Raw genomic sequence first — 24,262 nt, forward strand, 5'->3', positions numbered from 1 at the left:
GCTACTAGTTATGTTCGATAGTTAAGTCCATTCAGATGCGAATGCTTGTCAAACATATTTATTCACATTTTTAGTTGTTAATTGGATTGAGCAGTTGAGCTATTTTTAGTTTTCTTCCATCAACTTGATGTTCTTTATTTAAACAAGCTTCATAATCATATTCTAGTTTTGAATAGTTAATAATATGTGCGTAATTAGACATTTTTGCTGTCTGAAATTTTTTTACCTTTTTTGATATTTTTCTGATACAATTTGATTAAATTTCTCTATTCCCTTGGTTGTTATGTATGTAAGATTAAGAAACGATTTTAAGCAGACTTAATTAAATTCTGATTATGCTAAAAGCTCTCATTTAATTATGTGGAGTTATTTAAGCACAGTACTACAAGTATTGAATTTGTAGGCCATCATCTTGTTTGATTGTTATTTTTGTGTTTAAATATAAAAATAATTGAATCATTCTATCTTGTATTTAGGGAAAAATAAATGCGGATTATAGTATTTAGCTTTTTTTTTAATGATGATGTTTAGAGAAGTTACTAATCAAACGAATGAGTGAGCCTATGATGAACTGTATGTTGACCTATCACTTCCAAATGAAAAATTAGGAGAATGTTGGTGTTTTAGCAACTGATAGAGTGACACATATAGATGATACCTATTGTAGTGTACTAAATAAATACATGTACTAAGATATTTTACTATGGAAGAACCTGACCTCTTGCTTGAAAAAATGAATTAGAAAATTTTTTTTTTACTTGTTTATTTTGTTATTTATAGTAAAATCGAAGAGAGGAAGACATGTATTATGAACATCTTTTATAACTAATAGAATGTGTATCAGATGCATGAATTAGATTAATATTATAGGTGTATTGCATATGATCATTGTTTAGCAAGATGCGTATATAATATTTATTTCTAATATATTTCTAATATATGTTTGATTTTTTATTCCTCCAACATGATTTAATTTTAAGGAAAGATGTTATTGTGGTTAATATTTTTTCTTTGTTTTTTTTTTCTTCCTAAAAATAACTTTTCTAAGTTTTACCGACGACACTTATGTGATTCTATCTTATTTGGCTTTTTTTAGATTGGATGCTTAAAGTGACCACTAATGATCCCATTGAAATCTAAATAATTAGTTATGCTTGGTTATTTTATCTATTGTGATTGAGAATGTGAAACTTTGCTTCAAATTATATTGCTGAAGGTGTGCGGCAGAAAAATGATTCCACAAAACTAACTTATTCTGCATCGGAATGTTCTGATGATGAGAATTTGGTTGTTGGGAGAGAAGAAGGGCTAGAATCCCTAATATACTGAGAATCTTTTAACATTGTTGAAAATGTGCTCTATGTATTGTGGTGTGGCCACATCCTTTACAAAAATTGTATCATAGAATTGCAATGGGCCGTTGTGAAGTTCCCAACACTGCCAATTCGACTTTTGCTCTTTATTTCCTGTCCGTGGTGTAACCTTCTATCTTTTCGTCTAGTTTATCAAGAGAATATTAAATTCTCTCATAAGAACTATTTTTTTCTTTTAATGGTTGAGAGCATGAAGTGATAAAGAAAAATCGCACTCACATTGTGGTGGTGATAATCAATAACATTGGCCAATTAAAGACAATTTAACCATGAAAAACTATGTAAGTCATGGAAACGTTCGGAGGAGCCAATGCAAGTTCACCACCCAGGAAATGGATCATCTCCAGTGAAAAAAAATACTTGAGAGAATAAAGTGTGATCTTTTACCTTTAATTCTCTAAGTGGGATCAAAATTAAATAAGAGAGAGAGCAATAAAGGGTTAGATTATACACTGGACAGCATCCAGTTTTTTTCACTGAAGAAAATCCACTCCCCACCGCCCATGTATGTAAAGGGATGCCACACGAAACGACGCAGTTTTGAGGGGATGAACTTATTTATCCAATTTTTAAAACTACCATTCCACTTATATGCCACATGTGCACCCGTAACGCCAGGTTATTAGAAATGAGAGACACATCACACTTTTTTGTTGGGTCTAACAAAGGCATTTGCACGGATGGACGAATCCGTCCAACTTTTAAAGAGGGATTTAAAAGTATTTTCAAATGGTTAAAGATGAAAATATCCACGATACAAAAAATCAAAAATCTATTTGTCCTTTTCTCAATTTCTTATTATAATAAGCAGATGGAAAAATTTTGATGTTATTTTTAAAAAAATATCTATTATTATATATAATTTATAAAATTTATATTTGTAATGTCTAAAATTTTGATGTTATCTATAATATTTACTATTATTAAAAAAGTACATTAATAAACATTTATACACTAATTCATATATATGTGTTTAGAATTTAATCATTATATATTTATATAATATTTAAATATATTCTAGCTGATTTTTAACCTACGGATTATTATGATTGATTTTAATCTTAAAAATATTACTAAAGTTTAGTTTGGTAAAATTGTTCGAAGAAATACTTGTATTTTTTAAAAGTTCAAACTTCTTATTTGTATTTGGTAAATCAAAAAGATCATGTACTTGTGCCGGTAGCTTTTAAACGATCAGGTACTTTTAAAAGCATTTAAGATAAAAAAAAAGTATAGGTGAACAATAAAAATATTAAATAATGTAAACAATAGATATATCGGATGTTCATTTTACTAGTGTACGGATGGTTATTTTAATATTAAAATTTAGAAAGTTAATTTGGAAGTGTAGTGTGTTTTTATTTGATTGGTGGTTGTTCATATTGTTCAATAAAATCAATGTCCCCCTAGCATTCCCTTTTTCAAAATTTAAAAGTCTAATATAACATATGTTAACTGATTTTTAAATTTAATGCTTATATCTATATCTATTACAGTATTTTTTAATTTTAAAAAATATTTTAACAAACGTAATTGTTATTATTTATATTTATTAAAAATTATTTTTAATTTAATTTATCAAATATAAATACTGTAACTTTTAAAAAGTTATCTTTTAAAAATTAATTTTTATAAATTATTTTTAAAAAATAAAAGTTTTATCAAATTAAATTTAAGTCTTTAATTTTTTATCATGATTGTTTGAAAAATAAAAGTTAAGCCGTTTTAAATTATTTTTTTACTCTCATCATATTTTCCTGTTAAATGCTCGTCTGTGAACCCAAAATGATAGATCAACTTGCGGTTTAATAATGTTTTCATTGCGTTAAGAGTACAGAAGTATAAATTGAGCCAGTTAAGAACATGTTATAATATTCCGTGGTCCATACAATGGGTTATTAGTTATTGCCTTCCACTCTTAATCAAACACTACCCTTGGCCACTAAACAATTAAACATCCTCCTCTCTCAAGTATGAATAATTTTTGTTTTGCTGGAAACAAAGGATTAAAATTTAGTATTATGTTTATTAGTTTAAAATTAAAATTAAAATTTTAATTTTAAAATATAAAATTTTAGTTTTTTTAATATTTTTAAAAAGTGAAAATATAAAATATTAAAATTTTTAAAAATAAAAATTTAAATTTAAATAATAATTTATATCTAAAATATTTTCATTCTAATTAATTAATTTTAAATTTATTTTTTGTTTAAATTAAATTTAGTTCAGCTTTTCTCATATAAATATATAATCATTTTTTCTGTCTATTTTCTAATTTTAATTTTTTAGTCTTAATTTTTTTATCAAACGCTACCTAATTAATCAATAAAATAGGTGAATGAACATGGTTTTTTGCTACAGAACTTCAAATCCAGCTAATTAAGGACCTAATTAAGCTAACATCATATAGATCATACCACATGAAAATGTAACGTGAAGGAAACTTTTTTTAATCAAAGAATATTTTAATAAATAATATGTATGAGTACTGAATAGTATCATTTTCCAAACTTGAAAACACCCATAGGGGCTTTAGTATATAGGACTTAGTTCCCAATCAATGACATTCTTTTAATTTACAGACTAAATTAATTTCTAGCCTATATTTTATTGTTCAACACTTCTAGTTACTTGAAGGTAACTTTTTCCTCCTGTTATCGGTAAAGATGATAAAAGATTTAATGGTCCTAAAACGTTTGGACTATTAGATGGTTCTATAATAAAATATATTTTTTAAATTTTTAATAACTATTAAATAATCCGTTTTTAATTTTAATTACAAATTAATCTCATATATTTTATTTAATTATAAAAATTATTTTTTATTTTATAAATTATTATTTTATCATTTATTTATTATGTTTATTAATAATAAAAAATAAAAATAATAACAAATTAGATCTTCCATTGATCGTAATAACTTTTTGACCATCTCAATTGATTAAAATTTTATCTTTGATCCATTACATCCGTCGAAAATTTTAAAATCGTGTTACTTAATAAATCAATCGATTAGATTAATAAAATAATCGATTGAATTTTAAATTTTCATCGTTCAATCGATTGGATTTCAAGCAGGAAGCAAATGTACTATGGCTGAGAAGTCTGTTATCACACTTCAATCCAATTCAGGAACTCTCAATTTCGTGTGATTCCTCTGGTAATGTGCAGAGCAGCCATTTCTCTCACCACGGTAGAGTCTTTTTCTTGAAAGCGAATGGTATAGCTTTTGAATTCCTCAAGTATTGGAAATTGTTCAAGTTTCATGCAATTCATACTTTTAATAAACACTAACACTTGACCTTAATGAAATTAAATTTTTCTCAATAAAAAAGTTCATTTAGACAACCCCCAATTTTATGTATCACAACACATGGTTAAAAATTGCAAGGTAATATGATTTTCGCAAAAATTAATTGATTGGTCATATTACCCAATCGATTGAACTATGACTAGAATGTAGGTATTTTATAATTCATCGATTGTTTATATTATTCAATCGATTGAAGACCGCTATTAAAATAATATATGAAAATTTAATCGATTAGTACAATAATACAATCAATTGAATTTTGTACGTGATTAATGGTATATTTCAATTCAATCGATGGTATGATCATTCAATCGATTGAAATGTGACGTAAATAAATTTTTTTCTGCATTCAATCAATTGGATTGAATTTTGAATCGCACCGTTCTCAATTTTCATATCGTTTTTATAAATTTTGAATTGATTGAGTTATGGGAAACCTGAAATTTAATCAATTAATTTTCTAAGAAACACAATTTCAAAATCCTCGACGGATGTAATGGATCAAAGATAAATTTTTAATCGATTGGAATTGCCAAAAAGTTATTACGATCAATGGAAAATCTAATTCGTTATTGTTTTTGTTTTTTATTATTAATAAACATAATAGATGAATGATAAAATAATAATTTATGAAATAAAAAATAATTTTTATAATTAAATAAAATATATGAGATTAATTTGTAATTAAAATTAGAAACAGACTATTTAGCAGTTATTGAAAAACTTAAAAAACATGTTTTATTATAAGACCATTTAATAATCCAAACGTTTTGGAACATCAAATCCAATGCCGTTAAAGATTAAATACATCAAAACGATTTGTTACTCAATTTACTATTTCTTTATAGTTCAATTTATGATTTGATCTACTTTAACATTAAACCAAACAATCAAACATATATTTTTGAGTAAAATTTCATTCCAATCTCTAATCATTTTGTTAACTTTTATTCCGCCTTTTTACTGACTAGAAAATAACATTGTGCGTGGCCTCTAATGATAACTATGTCCGATCTTTTATCCTTTTCATTAATGTCTCTGTCTATAAAACAAATTTTGTCTATGTATTACGTTACCTGATGACGTGTTAAAGAACCATTTCAAGGGACAAAATATTCTTTGCCGTCTCATTAATACAGTAAGATAGGAAAATTAAACCCTTAAAAAAATTTTAAAAATCATTTAAATTCCTAACTAATTTAAACATAGACACATAAACTCATAATAAACTATGAAGTATCACAATTATCCCTAAATTTTAATAAGTCATTATATTTGCTCTACTGGTTATTAGCCTTGGTTGATGGCAGCATCACATTTTTTGTCCTCCTTCTCTTTCTTTTTCTCTACAAACTACAAAGTCTTGATATAAGCACAGTACAAGTACCAACCCGGTCCTTGTCCATTTCTCCGAATAATAAGGCGACCCTTAACTAAAAACACATTTCATTACGGTATCCTGTATTCCGTCTATCAACCCAATATCTTTCTTTTTAATTCTGAATTTTGGATTTTATATTTTTTTAATAAAATTAAAAATTCTCTTTGCTTTTTTTAAAAAAATCTTTTAGCCAAACTTAAATGGTATAGTTTTTCAACATCCTATTAGATAACTTAAATTTTTAAAATTTGTTTCTTTTACAAATAGTTTAAAATTTAATTTTAAACATAGTTAATCCTTTAAAAATAGTTTAAGCTAAAATTCCTATATAAGTGACTAAATTGTATAAAGAAAATGCTACTTGTATAACAAAATTCAGTCTTTAGTCGGTCTTTAATATTATTTAATTATTTTTTAATTAAAATATATTCCTATTTTATAGGATACACGTTTATAATTAAAATTAATTTAAATTTAAAAAACTAAAAACTTTCTAACTTCCTACCCACTTTATAATTAGTTATTATTTTCTTTTTCTACGTTTCTTCTATCTGTAACTCGGTTTTCTTCTTTCTTCTATTCTGCTACAATATTCCAATTTGTATCTGCAAAAAAAAAAATTCAAAGTCAAAGAATTCAAAGTCAGTGCATTTTTAGAAAAAAATTAATCCCTTACTTATTGTACCTTTGATAAACTGCAGGATCTGTTTTACGACTTTCTAGTCAGTAGTGAAGTTTGAAACAAAATTTTGGAAGGGCCAGATAAAAGATAATTGTTAAGATGCTTTTCATATGAACTCCATTTAAGATAAACTCGTCTAATCTCATCTCTCTGATTTGGATGAAATTCCCAAATTTGAAGTCGTTTTCCAGGACCTCGTTCCAAAGAATTAAGGTCAAACTCATCAGATACAATTATTTGAACTTTTGAATGTTGTATCTCATTTTTTTTTGTGATTCATTAAAGTAGAAGAACTATCTATAGGTGTTGATATTGTAAAAGTTATATGTTCTCCTTCTTGAATATTAGCCTTCCTCTTAAAAAATGCATCAATTCTTTGATTTTTCATTATTATTTTATATAAAAATTTAAATATATATCCTATAAAATATGTAAAAAAGAAGTTAGAAGGACAAATATTAAAATTTATAATATTTATTAAATTTTTTTATCAATTTATACAAATACAATAATATCAATACTTATTGAATATTCTAATATTTTTTATCATATAAAAAATTAAATTAAATAAACAGTAAAATACAAAATAATATTAAATTACATAAATAAAAAATACATAATTTTTTATATTTGAACTCAAAGGTAGAGGGAGTGTTGCTTATTGAATAGAGAGTTACGAAATGCGAATACACTAAATTCAGTCCAAATCCAACATGTTTTGAATGTTTAACTAAGCTCCGCCCCAGTTTCTAGTGATAAATGGTCGAATATAATTATATACACAAATTAAAATATTTTCAATTGTAGTTTTATTTTAATTGTAACACATCTAAAATTTTAAGTTATACAGAAAATATTTTTAGAACACATCCAAAATCATAAATCTAAAATTTAAATTTAAACATTAAAAAATAATTGTAACACATCTAAATTTATGAACAACAACAACAACAACAACAACAACAAAGCCTTATCCCACTAAGTGGGGTCGGCTACATGAATCAAACGACGCCATTGTGCTCTGTCATGTATCATGTCTACAGAGAGACCGTTTACATGTAGATCTCGTTTGACCACCTCATGGATGGTCTTCTTAGGTCTTCCTCTGCCTTTCGCCCTTTGTCCATCTTCCATCTCATCCACCCTCCTGACTGGATGTTCTATCGGTCTTCTTCTCACATGTCCAAACCACCTGAGACGCGATTCAACCATCTTTTCCACAATGGGTGCTACTCCAACTCTCTCCCTTATATCTTCATTCCTTATTTTATCCAATCGCGTGTGACCACTCATCCATCTCAACATCTTCATCTCTGCCACACTCAGCTTATGTTCGTGCTCTCCTTTAGCCGCCCAACACTCCGTACCATACAGCATAGCCGGTCTTATAGCGGTGCGATAGAATTTACCTTTAAGTTTTAAAGGCACTTTTTTGTCGCATATAAAACCAGATGCACTCCGCCATTTTGACCAACCTGCTTGGATCCTATGATTTACATCATGTTCAATCTCTCCATTATCCTGTATGATGCACCCAAGATACTTAAAACTTTTAACTTTTCGTAAGGTGTTCTCTCCAATTTTCACCTCTATATTGGAGTTTTCCCTTCTCAAACTGAACTTACATTCCATATATTCCGTCTTGCTACGGCTTATGCACAGACCATACACTTCTAGAGCTTCTCTCCATAACTCCAACTTCTTATTTAGGTCTTCCCTTGACTCTCCCATAAGGACGATATCATCGGCAAAAAGCATGCACCATGACACAGGCTCTTGGATGTGCTCTGTGAGTACTTCCAAGACTAATGTGAAAAGGTATGGACTTAAGGATGATCCCTGGTGTAATCCTATACCAATAGGGAATTCCTCTGTCACACCACCTTGAGTCTTCACACTAGTTGTGGCCCCATCATACATGTCTTTAATTGCCCGAATATATGCGATCCTTACTCTCCTCTTTTCTAAAACCTTCCATAAGACCTCCCTTGGTACCCTATCATACGCTTTTTCCAAATCAATAAACACCATGTGTAGATCCCTTTTATTACTACGATACCTCTCCATCATCCTTCTTAATAGGTATATCGCTTCAGTGGTAGATCTGCCTGGCATAAATCCAAATTGGTTCTCTGTTACTTGTGTCTCTTTTCTCAACCTCCGTTCTATCACCCTTTCCCATAACTTCATAGTATGACTCATAAGCTTAATCCCTCTATAATTTCCGCAACTTTGTATATCCCCCTTATTCTTGTAGATAGGTACCAAGGTGCTCTTTCTCCACTCATCAGGCATCTTCTTTGACCTTAAAATCTCATTAAAAAGCTTGGTTAACCAGTTGATGCCTTTTCCTCCAAGACCCTTCCAAACCTCAATCGGGATATTATCAGGTCCTACTGCCCTGCCATTTTTCATCTGCTTTAGAGCCTCTTTTACCTCGAAGTCTCGAATCCTTCGATAGTAGTCAAAGTTTTGATCTTCTTCCCTTGTGCATAATCGACCAAGGCTCGGAAGAGTCTTCTGTCCCTCATTAAATAACTCGTAGAAGTAGCTCTTCCACCTTTCATTAATCTTCTCCTCTTGAGCCAACACCTCTCCATCCTTATCCTTTATGCACTTAACCTGATCCAAATCTCTCGTTCTTCTTTCCCGGCTCTTTGCAATTCTATATATACCTTTTTCTCCTTCTTTCGTGTCCAAAGACTGGTAGAGACCCTCATATGCTCTTGTTCTTGCTTCACTTACAGCCACTTTTGTCTCTTTCTTAGCCGCCTTATATTTTTCCCAGTTATCTGCATTGCGGCATAAAGACCACTCTTTAAAGCATTCTTTTTTTATCTTTATCTTTTCTTGTATACTCGCATTCCACCACCAGGACTCCTTGTCTCTTGGTCCTATTCCTTTAGATTCACCAAAACTTTCTTTTGCTGTTCTTCTAATAACTTCTGCCATCTCCCTCCACATCTCTTCCGCGCTTCCATTCCCATCCCACCTTGCCTCTTCTCCTACCCGTCTTAGGAAGCTTCTTTGTTCCTCACCTTTCATCCGCCACCACCTCGTCCTTGGGTTCTTCGTATGATGTCTTTTCCTCAACTTTTGCTCAACGCGAAAATCCATGACGAGCACCCTATGTTGTGTTGTCAAACTCTCTCCCGGGATAATTTTACAGTTAATGCAAAATTTCCGGTCGACTCTCCTCAACAAGAAGAAGTCGATTTGAGAGCTTGTCATGCCACTCTTATAGGTTATAAGATGTTCGTCTCTCTTTTTAAAACATGTATTTGCGATGAGAAGATCAAAAGTTGAGGAAAAGTCCAAAATAGTTTTACCCTCGGCATTGATCACCCCGAAACCATGACCTCCGTGAATACTCCCATATCCAGTCACTTCTCTCCCAACATGGCCATTTAAATCTCCTCCTAAGAAAATCTTATCTCCTAAAGATATGCCTTGAACTAAACTCTCTAGATCCTCCCAAAACCTTATCTTGTGTTGTTCGTCCGAACCCACTTGCGGTGCATAGGCGCTAATCACATGAAAAGCACCTCCCTCCACCACACGTTTGATAGAGATGATCCGATCTCCCACCCTCTTGACATCAACTACGTCCTTCTTCCACTGCTTATCCACAATTATTCCAACTCCATTCCTATTCTTCACCTTTCCTGTATACCAAAGTTTGAAACCAGAAGAATCCAACTCCCTAGCCTTTGCACCAACCCATTTCGTTTCTTGTAGGCACATAATGTTAATCTTCCTCCTTGTCATGGTATCCACCACCTCCATGGACTTTCCTGTTAGAGTGCCTATGTTCCATGTCCCAAATCTCAACCTTTTGTCGCTTCGACCTTTACCTTTTCCTTTGTGAACTAGCTTATTTACCCTCGTCCGTTCACGAAAACGCGAGAACCCTTGCTCATTTAACACTACATCCGGGCACCGATGCAGCGGCTCTTGCTTTGACACCGTACTCGAGCCATACGGCGCGTTACTTCCGGGTAACGACCTAGCTTTAGCGCAATAATGTCTTTGATTCATGTCATACCAGCACTAATGCACCGGATCCCATCAGAACTCCGCAGTTAAGCGTGCTTGGGCGAGAGTAGTACTAGGATGGGTGACCTCTTGGGAAGTCCTCGTGTTGCACCTCTTTAACTCCGCCTATGTTACACTTGCGGTACATAGCCGGTCCCAAGCCCGGATAAAGGAGGAGGGTTGTGTTAGGTCTTCGGCAACCAACGTAAAAATATAGCCGAACCCTCCATGACATCTAAATTTATGAAGTTATACCAAAAATATTTTTGAAACACATCTAAAATCATAAATCTAAAATTTAAATTTAAACATTAAAAAACAATTGTAACACATCTAAAATTATAAAGTTATACAGAAAATATTTTTAAAACACTTCCAAAATACAGAAATTGCACATGAAAAAATAATTTAACATTGCAATATATATGAAAATCTCTTCAGGCCATCTTATTCAATTTTTTATTTCAAAAAAATAAAAAATTTATACAGAATAATACAAAAATAATGGTATCAGAAACCCATCCAAACCTTAGGTAAGTTTTCGGCGTGGCGACGTTGATGCGGATGAACGGCGATGACGAGGAGAAAGGCGGCGACGAAGATGAGTGTTAGCGAAGGGAAATGTGGCGTTGTGAATGAGCACTGAGAAGGAGGAAGGCAGCGTCGAGGATGAGCGTGGAAGAAGAAGGTGGCGCGGATGAACGACGGCGGAGGATGACTTCTCGATGTGCGCCTCTGAGGTTTTCCATGTGCACCGAAGATGACTTCTTTGAGTGTTTTGTACGGGTTTAGTTAATAATTAGATGGTTTAAAATTTATTTTATAATTTTAAATTTAAAATTTAAAATTTTGAATAATTTTAATTTTAGATATATATTTAAATTATAATATATTAATAATTAAATATATTAAATCTGAAACAGAAATTTAAAATTTCAGTTTTATTTAGTTTGTATTTTGAATGTGTATTTAATTTTAAAAGATAATAAATCTATTCATAATTTTTAAATGTGTTTATTTTAATTTTTTGTAAATTATTGTAATAAAATGCTAAATATTATACCATTTTTAAGATACCTAGTTGAATTGATTATATAATGATAGTTGAGATTCAAGACTGTGCATTCCTGAAGTTTTAATTGTACTATTGTTGTTTTTGAGATTAAACTTAGCACAATTAAATATGTGTGCAAACTATGTTACATGTTCATAATTATAAAAAGACGTTGTTTCTACTTTAATTAACACAAAAAAAACAAACATATTTAAAAATTTGTTAAGCTTAATAAATAATCTATTTTAATACTCCTAAGGAGATTATTTTGTATTCAATGACAATTCAAAGGATTTTTTTTAGTACCTGGTAACTTAATTTTCTTTTATGTCTGAGTTCTAATTTTTTTAAAATAATTGTTAAACATAATAGATCTTGTGTCCTAGGCAATCTAAAAGTATAATAAAGTGAATATATACAAGTATACAACACCTAAAACATTAAATATAGAATAATAGGAATTGAACATTATAAGATCCTCATTGCTGGGCATCTTTGAAGACAAATAAAAGATATATAAAATCTAAAGATATATTTATATATATAATCTTGTTTTTATTTACAGATTCAAAGTAGAGATTAGAATCATGTCATGAATAATACTAGATTGTTCGTGTTGAGAAAATTGGGAGTTCTATATTGCTTGAGAGCAAAGAAAAACATGTATATGTAAATATATGACTATGAGTAACTCCACTAAGCTAAGGCTACCTTCCAGCCATTAGATACACCAAAGCTTGGTTTTCATAGAAAGAGCCAACATCCCAATCCTCAGTTGCTGACGAAAGTGTCATTAATGCTACCACAATTGATCTCATGCTTGGCCTTAGTTGAGGATTTTCATGTGTGCATGCTCTAGCAAGTTGACACATCTACAAAAGTCAAAGTCAAAGTCAACAAAAAAAAGCAGAATGAATTTTCAGTTTGTTGTTTGTTCTTATCCTATCTCAACTTACCATTTGATGTCCACTAGTGTTCTAATAAAAATATTTAGTAACAAAAAAATATTAGTTAAAAATGGTCAAAATTTATTATTTTTAATTTTATTTAATGTATCTTATAATAAATAAATATTAAATAAGATAAATTTAGATTATTTAGACTGATTATTTTTTATTTTTTTAATATTATCGATATTTTAATTAAAATTCTGTATTTTATTGCACTGACTTTTATTAAAATTATTTTTTTGGTACGGAATCAATTATATATAATAGAAAGTAACCACTCATACAAAATTACATTAATTAAGTTGTTTTTATGTGAAGATCATAAGTAAAAGTGTAAAACTGTTAAATTATTATATTTGAGTTATCTTCGTATTCGTATAGAGATCATAAGTAAAAATAATTTTACATAAATAGTCACTAGATTAGGATCATGTTTTATAAAAATATAAAAATATTATATGTCAGGTAATCATTTAAACCTCAATAAAAATTAATATGTCTTTAATTTAATATCGAATATAATATCCTCCAATATTAAAACGTTGAGTGTAATTTCTTAACAAGTTCAACTGTTCAAGTAATAATCACCTTAAATACAGAGTCAACAGGGTAGTTGTCACCAAGTCTAGGGTCAACATATTTTGAAAGATCTTCTTTTGGATCTGTTTGACTAAGAACCTCTTCAAACTGCAATTTTTTCCCACAAAGAAAGTGAAAATATATTGATTGGAATGTGTGATGAGTTATAAATAGTGATTAGACCAACAAAAAAAAAAAAGAAAAGGAAAAAACAAACCAAGGCAACTAGCCCTTTTGATTCGGTCACAATCTCATTTGTCTTGATAATAGCTTCCTTTCCGGATATGAGTTCATAGAGAACAACACCAAAAGCATATACATCTATTTTGGGGGAAACTTCACCATACTGTGCATATCTACATAAAAAGTATGCACTTGGTCAATATATATATATATATATAGTTATAAGAAAAGTTTTGTACTATTAACACACATTTTGAAACTCCAAAGAATCAAACACCATAATCAAGCAGCTGCTAATATTATAATGTATAGTATATATTGAGAAATATATGGATAACATCAATAAACTTTTGTCTTAATGGTCTATTTGCTAAGAATTTAATTTTGATGTACTAATAGAGTAAATATTTTTGCTAACTATTTACACAGTTAATATAAAAAATAGTTATTTTTTGCTAAGGTAACCTTATATAATTAAATGCATATGTAAAACTGTGTTATAGTGACAGTATATCAAAATTAAATTTACTTATCAAAAGATAAAAACATATTGAAAGAAACATTGCAGGAACATCTATAGGTAAGGAGTTAAATGGTAAGTAAGAATCATACTCTGGAGGCATATAGCCAAATGTACCAACAAGACGTGTCTGTAATGAAGAGCTACCATATTCAGTCAATCTTGTTAAACCAAAATCTGCAACCTGTGATAAAGGTAGTAAACTCAGCATTCAACTTTCTGGAAATGCATATCCAAATTCAACAGATTCTGGATCAAATCTATTGCAAAATAACAGTGATAAGCGCTCGATGCAACACAAACCTTTCCGCGAAAGTTTTTGTCTATCAAAATGTTTGCTGACTTAATATCTCTATGGATATAGACAGGAACTGTATGCTCATGAATGTATTCCAGTCCTCTTGCTGAATCCAGTGCAATTTGAACTCTAATAGGCCATGATAATGAATCCCTCCCTATATAGCAACTATATTAATTAACAATCTCCAAACTGAAACCAAAACTATGAGATCATGAATGAATTGTTCTTGTTTATTAATTTTACCCGAGCCACGCAAATGTTGACTTAGATTGCCATTCTCAATGTATTCATAAACCAAAAATAAGGAGCCTTCAACACAGTATCCTATTAAACGCACCTGCATAAGTAACATACATTAAAATTATGAATCCTTCACAATGCAATTTGAATAAGATGAAGCAAAAATTCACTCATACCAAGTTCAAGTGATGGACGTGTGTTAGAACCTTGAGTTCAGCAAGGAATTCTTTTGATGCTTGCATATCCATTTTCTTAATTGCAGCTTTCTGCAAAATAGAATTGCATCTCAATCTAGAAAACATTCTTATGATTTAATAGAGATTTTTAAACAGCATGTGACAGACCTCATCCCTAAGCTCTGCATAGTATACAGAACCAAAACCACCTTGACCAATTTTGTTAGCTATGCTAAAGCCATTAGTAGCTTTGGCCAACTGTTCATATGAGAACTCCACTGATTTGTCAACTGTAATACCGGTCAACCTTGGTGAAATCACAGGGGAAGATTCTGATCCCTTACTCAACCTGCTTCCACAACCTAAATAAGATTTATTTTTATATTCACATTTCAATTTCATCTCCAAAAGCAGAAACCTTACATTACATTATTACAAACAAGGGCAAAAAGTTGAGGCTAAAACACACTTATCTGTCATACATTCTGATAAGTATACTATTCAATCATAATGTTACTTGATTAACTAACTCATTAGTCATTAACCATAGTATCATCAGAATCATTAAGTAAAATAAAGCATGAATGCTTGAGAAACATTATAGCATTGAAAGAAAACAAGCTAAGAAAGGGTACCATGTTGGAGTTGAGTGAATTGATCATGAGGGAGAAGGGACACCTCAGCCACCACTTTCTTTCTTCTAAATAGAGCAAAATAGAGAACAAGTGCCAATAGTAATAATCCAGCAACAGCACCTCCAATAATGCTAGCAATGGCTCCACCAGAGATTCCTGTTTAAACAAATTGGTACAACAACAACAATGTTACCACCTCATAGCAAAATCACTCACCATGATTACTTATGACCACACTTAAAGAGTGTTAGCATCACCTGATCTGCAAAAGAGAGAGAGAAAAAAAAGGTATAAATGTTGCAGTTATTAGAAAAACTTAGAACAGAATTGACTCATTGCAAAGAATGGAATAATGTTAAAACCTAAATTGGCCAAACTATAAGCCTACCCCAATGGCAGTGGCGGAAACTTTCCATTTTCATCTGCATTTAAAAGCACAAAAGATCAGCAATTAATGCATACAATTTTTTTCTGTAGAAAATCAATCACAGAATACTTGACAATTCTTTTAAGACAAAGTTGATCTCAATTAAAAGATTTGCATGTCATATCTATATATAAGAAAAAATGAATACACCAAGTATATGCGTTTATTATTTGAATGATTTATAATTTTATTAACATAAACTGAAATTATATAATGATTAAACTACACATGTTTTAATTGATATTAATTCTCACTCATTAGGTGTTCTAAAAGGAAATACTGCCAACTGAAATTATCTTCTAACTTTATTAAACTAAAATATACCTGCTTAGCCGCCTGTCCAGGTAATATTATTGTTAGTGACATCATGTTTCTTCTATACTAAATAAATATGATATTTATTAGACTGGAGTATTGGAATTTAAGATTAATAACAGAATTTATTATTTTTATTAATATTTTTAATTATCAATACAATTTATTTTGTCAAGCAGTTTAATAATATTTTTAACCTATATTTTTAAACATTATTAGTTAACAGCCAAATAAATAACTTTAGCAACAAAGGTGAAAAATTTTGGTTTTCAAGAGAGCTGATAGATTTTTTTTTATTTTGACCAAAAATAATAGAAAGACTCAAATATGCAATTTGTAAATAAGTATGAAGAGATTATACCATTTTGAACTGATGAATATCAACAATAGTATAATAAAATTACATATAATATCAAACAATAAATCTTCTTGACGAAGTGACAAATTTTATTGCAATTCTGATCTATGTCAATTTGTTTTGTTTCATAAGAAATTATCGTCAGGCTAAATAAGAAGCGGACAAATATGAACGAAGCGTGATCTCTATTATTATTATTATTATTATTATTATTATTATTATTATTATTATTATTATTATTATTATTATTATTATTATTATTATTATTTTAACAACTCTCGGTCTCCAAACCTATTATCAGAAGGGATCATAAAAATAATACACCAGCAAGATTTTTTTCATTCCATTATTTCGTTTCATTGCTAGACTAATGATTGCCGTTAATAAAATAAAATTAAAATGTATTTTTTATTTCTGTAAGTTGATAGTTGTGGAGATCATAATTGTCAACAACAAATCCGTAATCGAATCGATTAAACTATTAATTTACTAATTTAATTAGTGAGTCATTAATTGAATTGTTTAATTATAATTAATAAATATAAAATTTAAAAATATAATTTAATTTAAATATGTTATGTACTTAGAAAAAACAAATATAATGAAAACCAATTTGATCCCGTGGCACAAAAAGAATTATGGAGGAGGCTTTTTTGTTAATGTTGACTGATTTTAATCTCTTTTCTTCCTTAAATAGTTAGAATGTTAGACCGGACTAATTTAAAATTGGATTCACCCATTTTCAGTCGAATTTTTTCAGTTGAACTGATCCATCTCGTCCAATTTTAACAATTATGGTCGAAATTATTGTTTTCCAAAACGGCCGAATATACTGAATCAAAAGGAGAATATATGCCTCTTATTCGTTGAAATAATTAAATATACGTTTTTAATTAAAAAAAAAATGCACGTAGACATTCTGTTTGGACCTCACGAAAGAAGAGGAAGTCGTAACCCTCACCAAAGGCGAGAAACCACCGTCTCGGCGAGGAAGTCTCAACCTTCACTAAAGATGTTTGAAACTCATGTACAAACTTAAAACACCATTCAATTTCAAGCAAACGGTTTCTCAAATATATAAACCAAAAAATAATTTCCACACCATACATGATCTGCCTTGAAATTAAAAGAGAATTTTGTGAAGAGGAAGTATGGTATCATGATATATCCAAAAGGTAAGAATTTGATTTTTAGTGTAAAATTAATTTAAATTTTTAGGATAAGTGATTTTATAACATCAAATGTTTATTATCCTAATATTCGAATTATTATTTTAGATAATATAAAATATAGATGATGTTCATCTTTTAATTCAATAGCTCATTATACATATTTTATAAATATTTTATTCGCTCCCAAAACTTTTTTGTGAATCTGGCCAAAGCCAAACTAGAGCTATACCTAATAATAATTAAGCGCACAAAAAATACAACTTCACATACAGTTGAAAGGCCAAAATTGGAACCAATTTTCTATTTATTTATTTATTTATTTATTAAAGTGCAACTATTTGTCTGAAGATATTTTTATATAAAATAATTATTAAAAGCAGTTAAATAATTTAACATATTTAACTATATTAGTTAACATAACATGATAACATGTCTTTTCATCTTAATTTGTTATTTTTATGTGTTATCACTAAAAGTTCAAATGTTTTTAAATTTAAAATTATAAAAGTTAAAAATTTAATTCAATTTTTAAAATTTTTTATATTATTATTTTAAGTGAGTTAATCGATTTTATAAAATGTATATTAGATCTGATGATTTTATTATAATTTAAATATTACTATGATTTTATGTTTTACTACTTAATTTATTTTTCTCTATTTTATATATGACCAGTTGCATAAGAAAAATGCATAAAATACAGTTACACGTACCTTTGGCCGGCACAAAAACAATCCCATTCCCGGCACCAAAATCAGAGCCCTGATTGTACCTCTGCAGCAACTCGGCCGGCACGGCGGATTCGGCCGCCACCGTCTTCAAATCCTGGCCGATCCTAAGGGGATACGTGGCAAACAATCCATAATCTTTAGACACATGTATATCTCCGCAGGAACAATTTACAGTGACATTGATCTGAACACCATCAGGAATGTTTAAAGCTGGATAGCTATTAACCCTACTCAGCCACTCCTCAGTTGTGAGGTTTGAGAAAGCAACATGAGCAATGTTATTGTACGTGTCACCGCGATGTGTTTCGTATGAAAAAGTGTGACCTAAGAAATCACCGTTCAAGCAGTCACATGAGAAGGGAACGTTGATCCTTTCTTGCTTATCAATGGAATCTGGGTTTTTTATTTCAGGGTTGTATTTCAGAATCTCTGACTGTGGTTTTCCGAAGATGGTGGTGATGTAAGTGAGGTTTGTTCCTGGCCATAGGTAGTAGGAAGCTAGTGCAAGGTTGCACCCAGAACTGCATTTAGCTTCGGATTTTGTGGTTGTGGCAGGGAACAAGAGAAGATAACAGAGAATATGGAGATCAATCAATGGAACATGCTGCTGTTTTCTTGCGTTTGGCTTTCTGCTCATTTTTGTGCTTATGGGAATGGAAAAATCGTTGAGAAGTTGGACCTTGGACGAATATAAATATAACTAATTTATATGTGTTATGTAAAAATTACTAGAATATATAAAATTTAATATATTGTTAATATTAGCAAAAAATTGCTAATATTTTAGTATTTGTGTTTATTTAAATTGTTTTGAAGCATTGTCATGTTTAATTTAAAATTGGATGTTTGCGTGGAGAATATGACTACTTAAGCTTCATCTGGAAAGGGAAGCAAGCGTAACTCCAAATGGGCGATTTTCAAATGTTTAATAGTTACAAAAGGTTAGTACAATGTGAATAAATAAAAGGAGAAAAATGTCGCTTTCTAAAACGCTATCAAACTAGGTATTATAAAGAAAATGGAGATGGTAGCGAATTTCACACTTAAATCAGTTAGAACCTTATACAGTATACTTCAAGTGGATAAAAATTTCTCAAGTTTTATCTGTGTGTAAATTTTGTAATGGTATATATCATACTCAACAGATTTTATTACATGCTCTCATGTGTTCAATTTTGTAATAATGTTGATGATTTCCTTGAGCAGACACTCGTTGAAAGATGGGGACAAATTCTCTGTGCCAGTATGATGAGAGAATCATCAAGACATAAGAACTTAGTTAACCACGTCTACCGAGCTACTTGAATTATTATAGGTACTGCAAAAATGATTTTGAATGGAACAACTTGAAGCGCCTAGCTTTTAAGGTTTGTAATTCAATAACGTTTTCATTGTATTCAGAATGTTGATGATAATGCTAAAATTTATTCAAATTACCATATATATAAATGCAACTGATTGTTCCTGCCTTTATTGCAGAAACCACTCCTGTTGAAACTGAGAAGTGAATAGTCCCAACAACGATGTGCAAGCTTCATTGTTTCTTGTCACTCTGTTGCTGCATATAAGAGCAAAAGGGTTAAGATATATAATTGCAGTAAATGCATTTGTTTCTGCTTTCTTTACCAGAAAAGCACAAGATAGTTGTGTGAAAAATGTGTATCTCACATCAAACTTGAATGGAGGACTAAATCTTTAAAGTAGTCCTTTAAATTAACAATTTTTATTATTTTAGTCCATCAAATTTAAAATTATCTATACTGATTCTCGAGATTTAGTTGTGGCCACTATATTGGTCCTTGGACCCTTTTTAGTATTGAATCAGCAAATTAAATAATGAATTGGCTCCGACTTGTCATGCTAGACACATGGCTAAAGAGCATCATTTTGTTTTGCCACTTAAACAAGGTAAAAACAAAAAGAGGAAGAAGAGTTTATATGATATACAAATTATTATATCTCGCTTTATTCTTCAAAAATAACTTCGTTTTTATCTTATTTAAGAGCTAAAATCAAAAGATACTATTTGATAGCTCAGTATTTCGTTCATTGACTTAACGCTAAAAAGAATCCAAGAATCAATATAGTGCCTAAAATTAGATCTCAAAGACCAATATAATAAATTTTGAATCTAATAAATTAAAATAATAAAAATCGTAAATTTTAGAGAACAGTGTGAAAATTTAGTCTTGAATGGAGATTAAGCAGATCAGCAGAAGGCATTACCTCAACATAGTGATGGAGATCACTTGAGGCATGAATTCCCCCATTGCTGATATACGAATGAGCGTCATAGGCCCAAAGATACCAAAAATACAAACAAAACAAAAACCCAACACAAAGTCACAAACAAACAAAACAAAGAATTCTTTTATCTGTATGCATAGTTGCAAACTAGCTATTTTTATTTTTATTTTTGACTTTGGTCTTACTGCAATGTCTATTGGGCTTCTACGCTCAGTATCGATTGAGGTTTTTCGTTTCAAATTAAATAAATTGACGTAAATTCAAGTGTCCAGACCCAGGATCCCCCCAAAAACGCGTTTATACAAAAAGAAGTGCAGTAGACATCACTTGTTTTCTTTGGACGTGAGACATCACTTGTTAAACAATGTCTTTCCCAGTCCAAAAAATATCATTCTTCTTTGGGTCTTAGGCCCCTTATGTTATCCCCCCAAAAAATAAAGAGGGAATGCATTGTTAAACCTTGAACAAATTCATTCCGATGATACCATTTTGGTTAGGTTAACTCAAAAAACAAAAAAAACCATTTTCTTAGGTTAGGCGAGTTAATCCACGAGGGTCACGTGTGTGCCGCCACGATCTCAAAGATTATACATTTAACATTTTTAAGAGGGAATGCATTGTTTCTTCCATGCACTTCTTGGGGTCCAAAGGTGAATGATGTAGTAATTAACAGAAGGCATAATAATGATTGTAGCAAATCAAATCAAATGATCTTTGGCATGGCACGCAATCTATTTTGAACACATGACAAGGATGAATATGAATGGATGATAAGCAATGTTATTTAGTAGTATATTGGGAGTAAATTTACATGGAGCAACAACAACAATAATTCAAAGATAATTATTGAGGAAATTGAAAACAAGCTGGAACAAGAGAAGGAGAAAGGAGAAACAGCGGATAAGAGGAATATTCTGAATTTGGAAGATGATCTTACGAATGCATATGAAAAGGAAGAGCATTATTCGAAAGAAAAGTCGGCTCATAAACTTTTGTTGATGAGCCGAGTTTGAACTTGTGAAATAATAGACTCATTGTTAACAAGTCAAGCTGTGAGTTAAATTAAATTTTAGTGAACCGAACTTGAGTTTGGTGTAATTTAACTTACTTCCAGCCTTAATTATATAGAATAGAGATGCCGCTAACTATTTTTTAAATGACTCAACTAACCGTGTATTGCAAAAGGGTGGTTAACAATAGTATGATACAAATATATGCAAGGTGACAATTTGTTAGCTGGGGCGAAACGGATCATCTTTCACCTACGATGCTACATTTTATATTGTTAGAATGCTCTTCTAAACGTTCTTTTCTGTTTAAAATTTCATGGACTTGTATACATTTTGCCCCAACGAAATACATGCATTTCAGTATTTCACCAGCTCCAACAAAATGATATATTATCATATACCTATAACTCACATAATTTAATCTATTTGAGTTGGTTAAATAGTTAGCTCACTTATCTGCTTAAACAAGTGTTAGGAGTTCGAATCTTGTATTGTACATGCAGCAATTTATTAGTCAACGGCAAACCCTTAAATAAAGTTTAAATCCACGATCCATTAGTCATTTGCCTACCGTGCATTATTACAATTATTATTGAAGCGAAAATCAAATAAAATAATTTCTCAAATTAATTTTCCATTTTTAAATAGGATAATCGTCGGTATCATTCATAATTTAATAGATATATAACTCATCATTTACTTTTCTACCAGGGATAAATTTCAATTTGAATTATTTTATTATTCTAGTACATTTTTCATATTAACTTAGAAAATCAAAGTGCCTTATACAAATACTTAAACTCTAAGGCACTTTTATTTATTTGCCAAAATATTTCTCATCCAGTAAAATACTAAAATAATAGAAACCTTTTTCATCTTCGTTGCGACGAGCTACGCTTTGGTCAGACATATTAATACAAAAACAATAACAAAAGGAACTAACTAAAGGCATTATTATGAAGGTAACTTAGGTAGGGAAATATCAAGGGTTTTTGGGGGCATTACAATTTGGGTCGTAATCATAGTAAAAACAATCACAAATATGAGTATTATAACAAAAGCCACTGGTAAAACCCAATTCAGCATGTGCATACTTCCGAATACACAAATGATAGCACTCCGGTTGGCTGCAATGATCAACGGTTTCTCTTGCTTCACAATAATGAACATCAGCTCTTGCCGTTGCTAATAATAATCCGCAATAATCTGCACCAACAAACATATATATGCATGAAATCTTCGTGTATTATTTTTTATTTATTTATTGCAATTGTACAATAGTGTATATGCACTATTACATACCAGAGTCAAAGAAGAGAACAAGAAGCAAAACAATGATAAATCTTGGCAGAGTTTGCTTCTTCATTGTTCCCGGCTTCACAGTTATTAAGATATAGATTGATTATACATGGAGTGATGAAGAGATATATATAGCTGTATCAAAGATGTGAATTTAACTTGATAAACCAAACTTGTCTCTTATAGGTAAGTGCCAAAGGTTGGATCTTTTTTATTACCATAAAAATTATAAGAGATATATTTTTTAACTTGCTGAGTTGGCGTGTTAATGTGTTGAACACATTTTAAACATAATATTATTAATATTTGTTTGACACATGTATTTGTTATGTTTAACCAAGTCTTAATTAAAAATAAAAAATTTTATTTTTAACATGTTTGAATATATTTAAATACCATTACATATCAATATATTTAACTTTATTTATAATATGAATTTATAAAATAATTTAAAAATAGTATATTATTATTTATAAAACAAAAAACTATTTTATATAATTAAAATAATATACAAAAAATAATTAAAAAAATTAATTTATATTTTAATATCAATAAAATAATAAAATATTATTATAATTTATCTAAAAAATATTTTATATCTTATATATATATATATATATATGTTTTTATATTTTATAAAATTTTAAAGAACGATGAAATCATAAATAAAAAAAACAAAGTTATATTGAATTAAATTTATATTCTCTCTCTTCATTCAAATCATTATTGCTCTATTGCCTTCTGCATTAAAGTCTGCCTTTGACAATCTTTTGATTTAACGATAAGAGATACTATTTTACTAATATAAAGCAATAGCAAAAGTAGGACTTTTGGTAAAAATTTTAAGAGCGTTTGCGTTTTTAAAAAAAGCACAAATTTTTCCTTTCTTTTGTTTGATAATATTATGTTTTTAAGTTTGTATTTTTTAATAAAAATAAAACATTAAATTAATTTTTATGTTTAGACTTAATTTTATTTTGGTCTCTAAGATCTAAAGTGTTAAATTTAAATTTAAAAAAATTTTATTTAATTTTAATGTAGTCTTATCGTGAAATTAATGTTAAATAATTAACGAAACTCAGTTTTTAAATATAAAAAACTTATATAACCAAACTCTTTTGTTGAGAAAAATTTCCTAAAATAGAGGTGATAATGACATGTATCAATAATGCATCCGTTGCTGATCCTCTCAAGTTTGTACATCTTTCTTAATGAAGGATATTAAGATGTGGTAGAACAGTCATATTAATTATTTAACATTAACTACACATTGAAGCTAAA

General features: G+C 29.7%; 1 protein-coding gene, 2 long non-coding RNA genes, 1 other non-coding gene and 1 pseudogene across 4 annotated transcripts; 3 read left to right on the plus strand and 2 right to left on the minus strand.

Annotated features, from left to right (window-relative positions):
- Positions 1-1,182: 1,182 nt before the first annotated feature.
- LOC112794533 (uncharacterized) lies at positions 1,183-1,723 on the plus strand (annotated as a pseudogene).
- A 9,056-nt stretch (positions 1,724-10,779) lies between these two features.
- LOC112798343 (5S ribosomal RNA) lies at positions 10,780-10,899 on the plus strand. Its single transcript, XR_003199959.1, has one exon. It is a non-coding gene; the product is annotated as a 5S ribosomal RNA (ribosomal RNA).
- Positions 10,900-12,353: 1,454 nt separating this feature from the next.
- Positions 12,354-19,120, minus strand: LOC112795943 (chitin elicitor receptor kinase 1). Its single transcript, XM_025838165.3, has 12 exons — positions 18,408-19,120; positions 15,811-15,844; positions 15,680-15,684; positions 15,423-15,578; positions 14,956-15,149; positions 14,788-14,877; positions 14,615-14,708; positions 14,374-14,525; positions 14,163-14,254; positions 13,585-13,723; positions 13,377-13,475; positions 12,354-12,710 (listed from the first exon to the last, which is right to left on the minus strand). The coding sequence occupies exons 1-12, from the start codon at positions 19,060-19,062 to the stop codon at positions 12,546-12,548; spliced, it is 1,875 nt and encodes a 624-aa protein (XP_025693950.1). The 5' UTR covers positions 19,063-19,120; the 3' UTR covers positions 12,354-12,545.
- A 356-nt stretch (positions 19,121-19,476) lies between these two features.
- LOC112795945 (uncharacterized) lies at positions 19,477-20,154 on the plus strand. The gene is made up of 3 exons (XR_003198996.2): positions 19,477-19,550; positions 19,632-19,792; positions 19,905-20,154. It is a non-coding gene; the product is annotated as an uncharacterized lncRNA (long non-coding RNA).
- A 2,244-nt stretch (positions 20,155-22,398) lies between these two features.
- On the minus strand, positions 22,399-23,117 carry LOC112794169 (uncharacterized). Its single transcript, XR_003198744.3, has 2 exons — positions 22,985-23,117; positions 22,399-22,888 (listed from the first exon to the last, which is right to left on the minus strand). It is a non-coding gene; the product is annotated as an uncharacterized lncRNA (long non-coding RNA).
- Positions 23,118-24,262: the final 1,145 nt, after the last annotated feature.

Source organism: Arachis hypogaea, chromosome 4, assembly GCF_003086295.3.
Source record: "Arachis hypogaea cultivar Tifrunner chromosome 4, arahy.Tifrunner.gnm2.J5K5, whole genome shotgun sequence".
Lineage (NCBI taxonomy): Eukaryota > Viridiplantae > Streptophyta > Magnoliopsida > Fabales > Fabaceae > Arachis > Arachis hypogaea.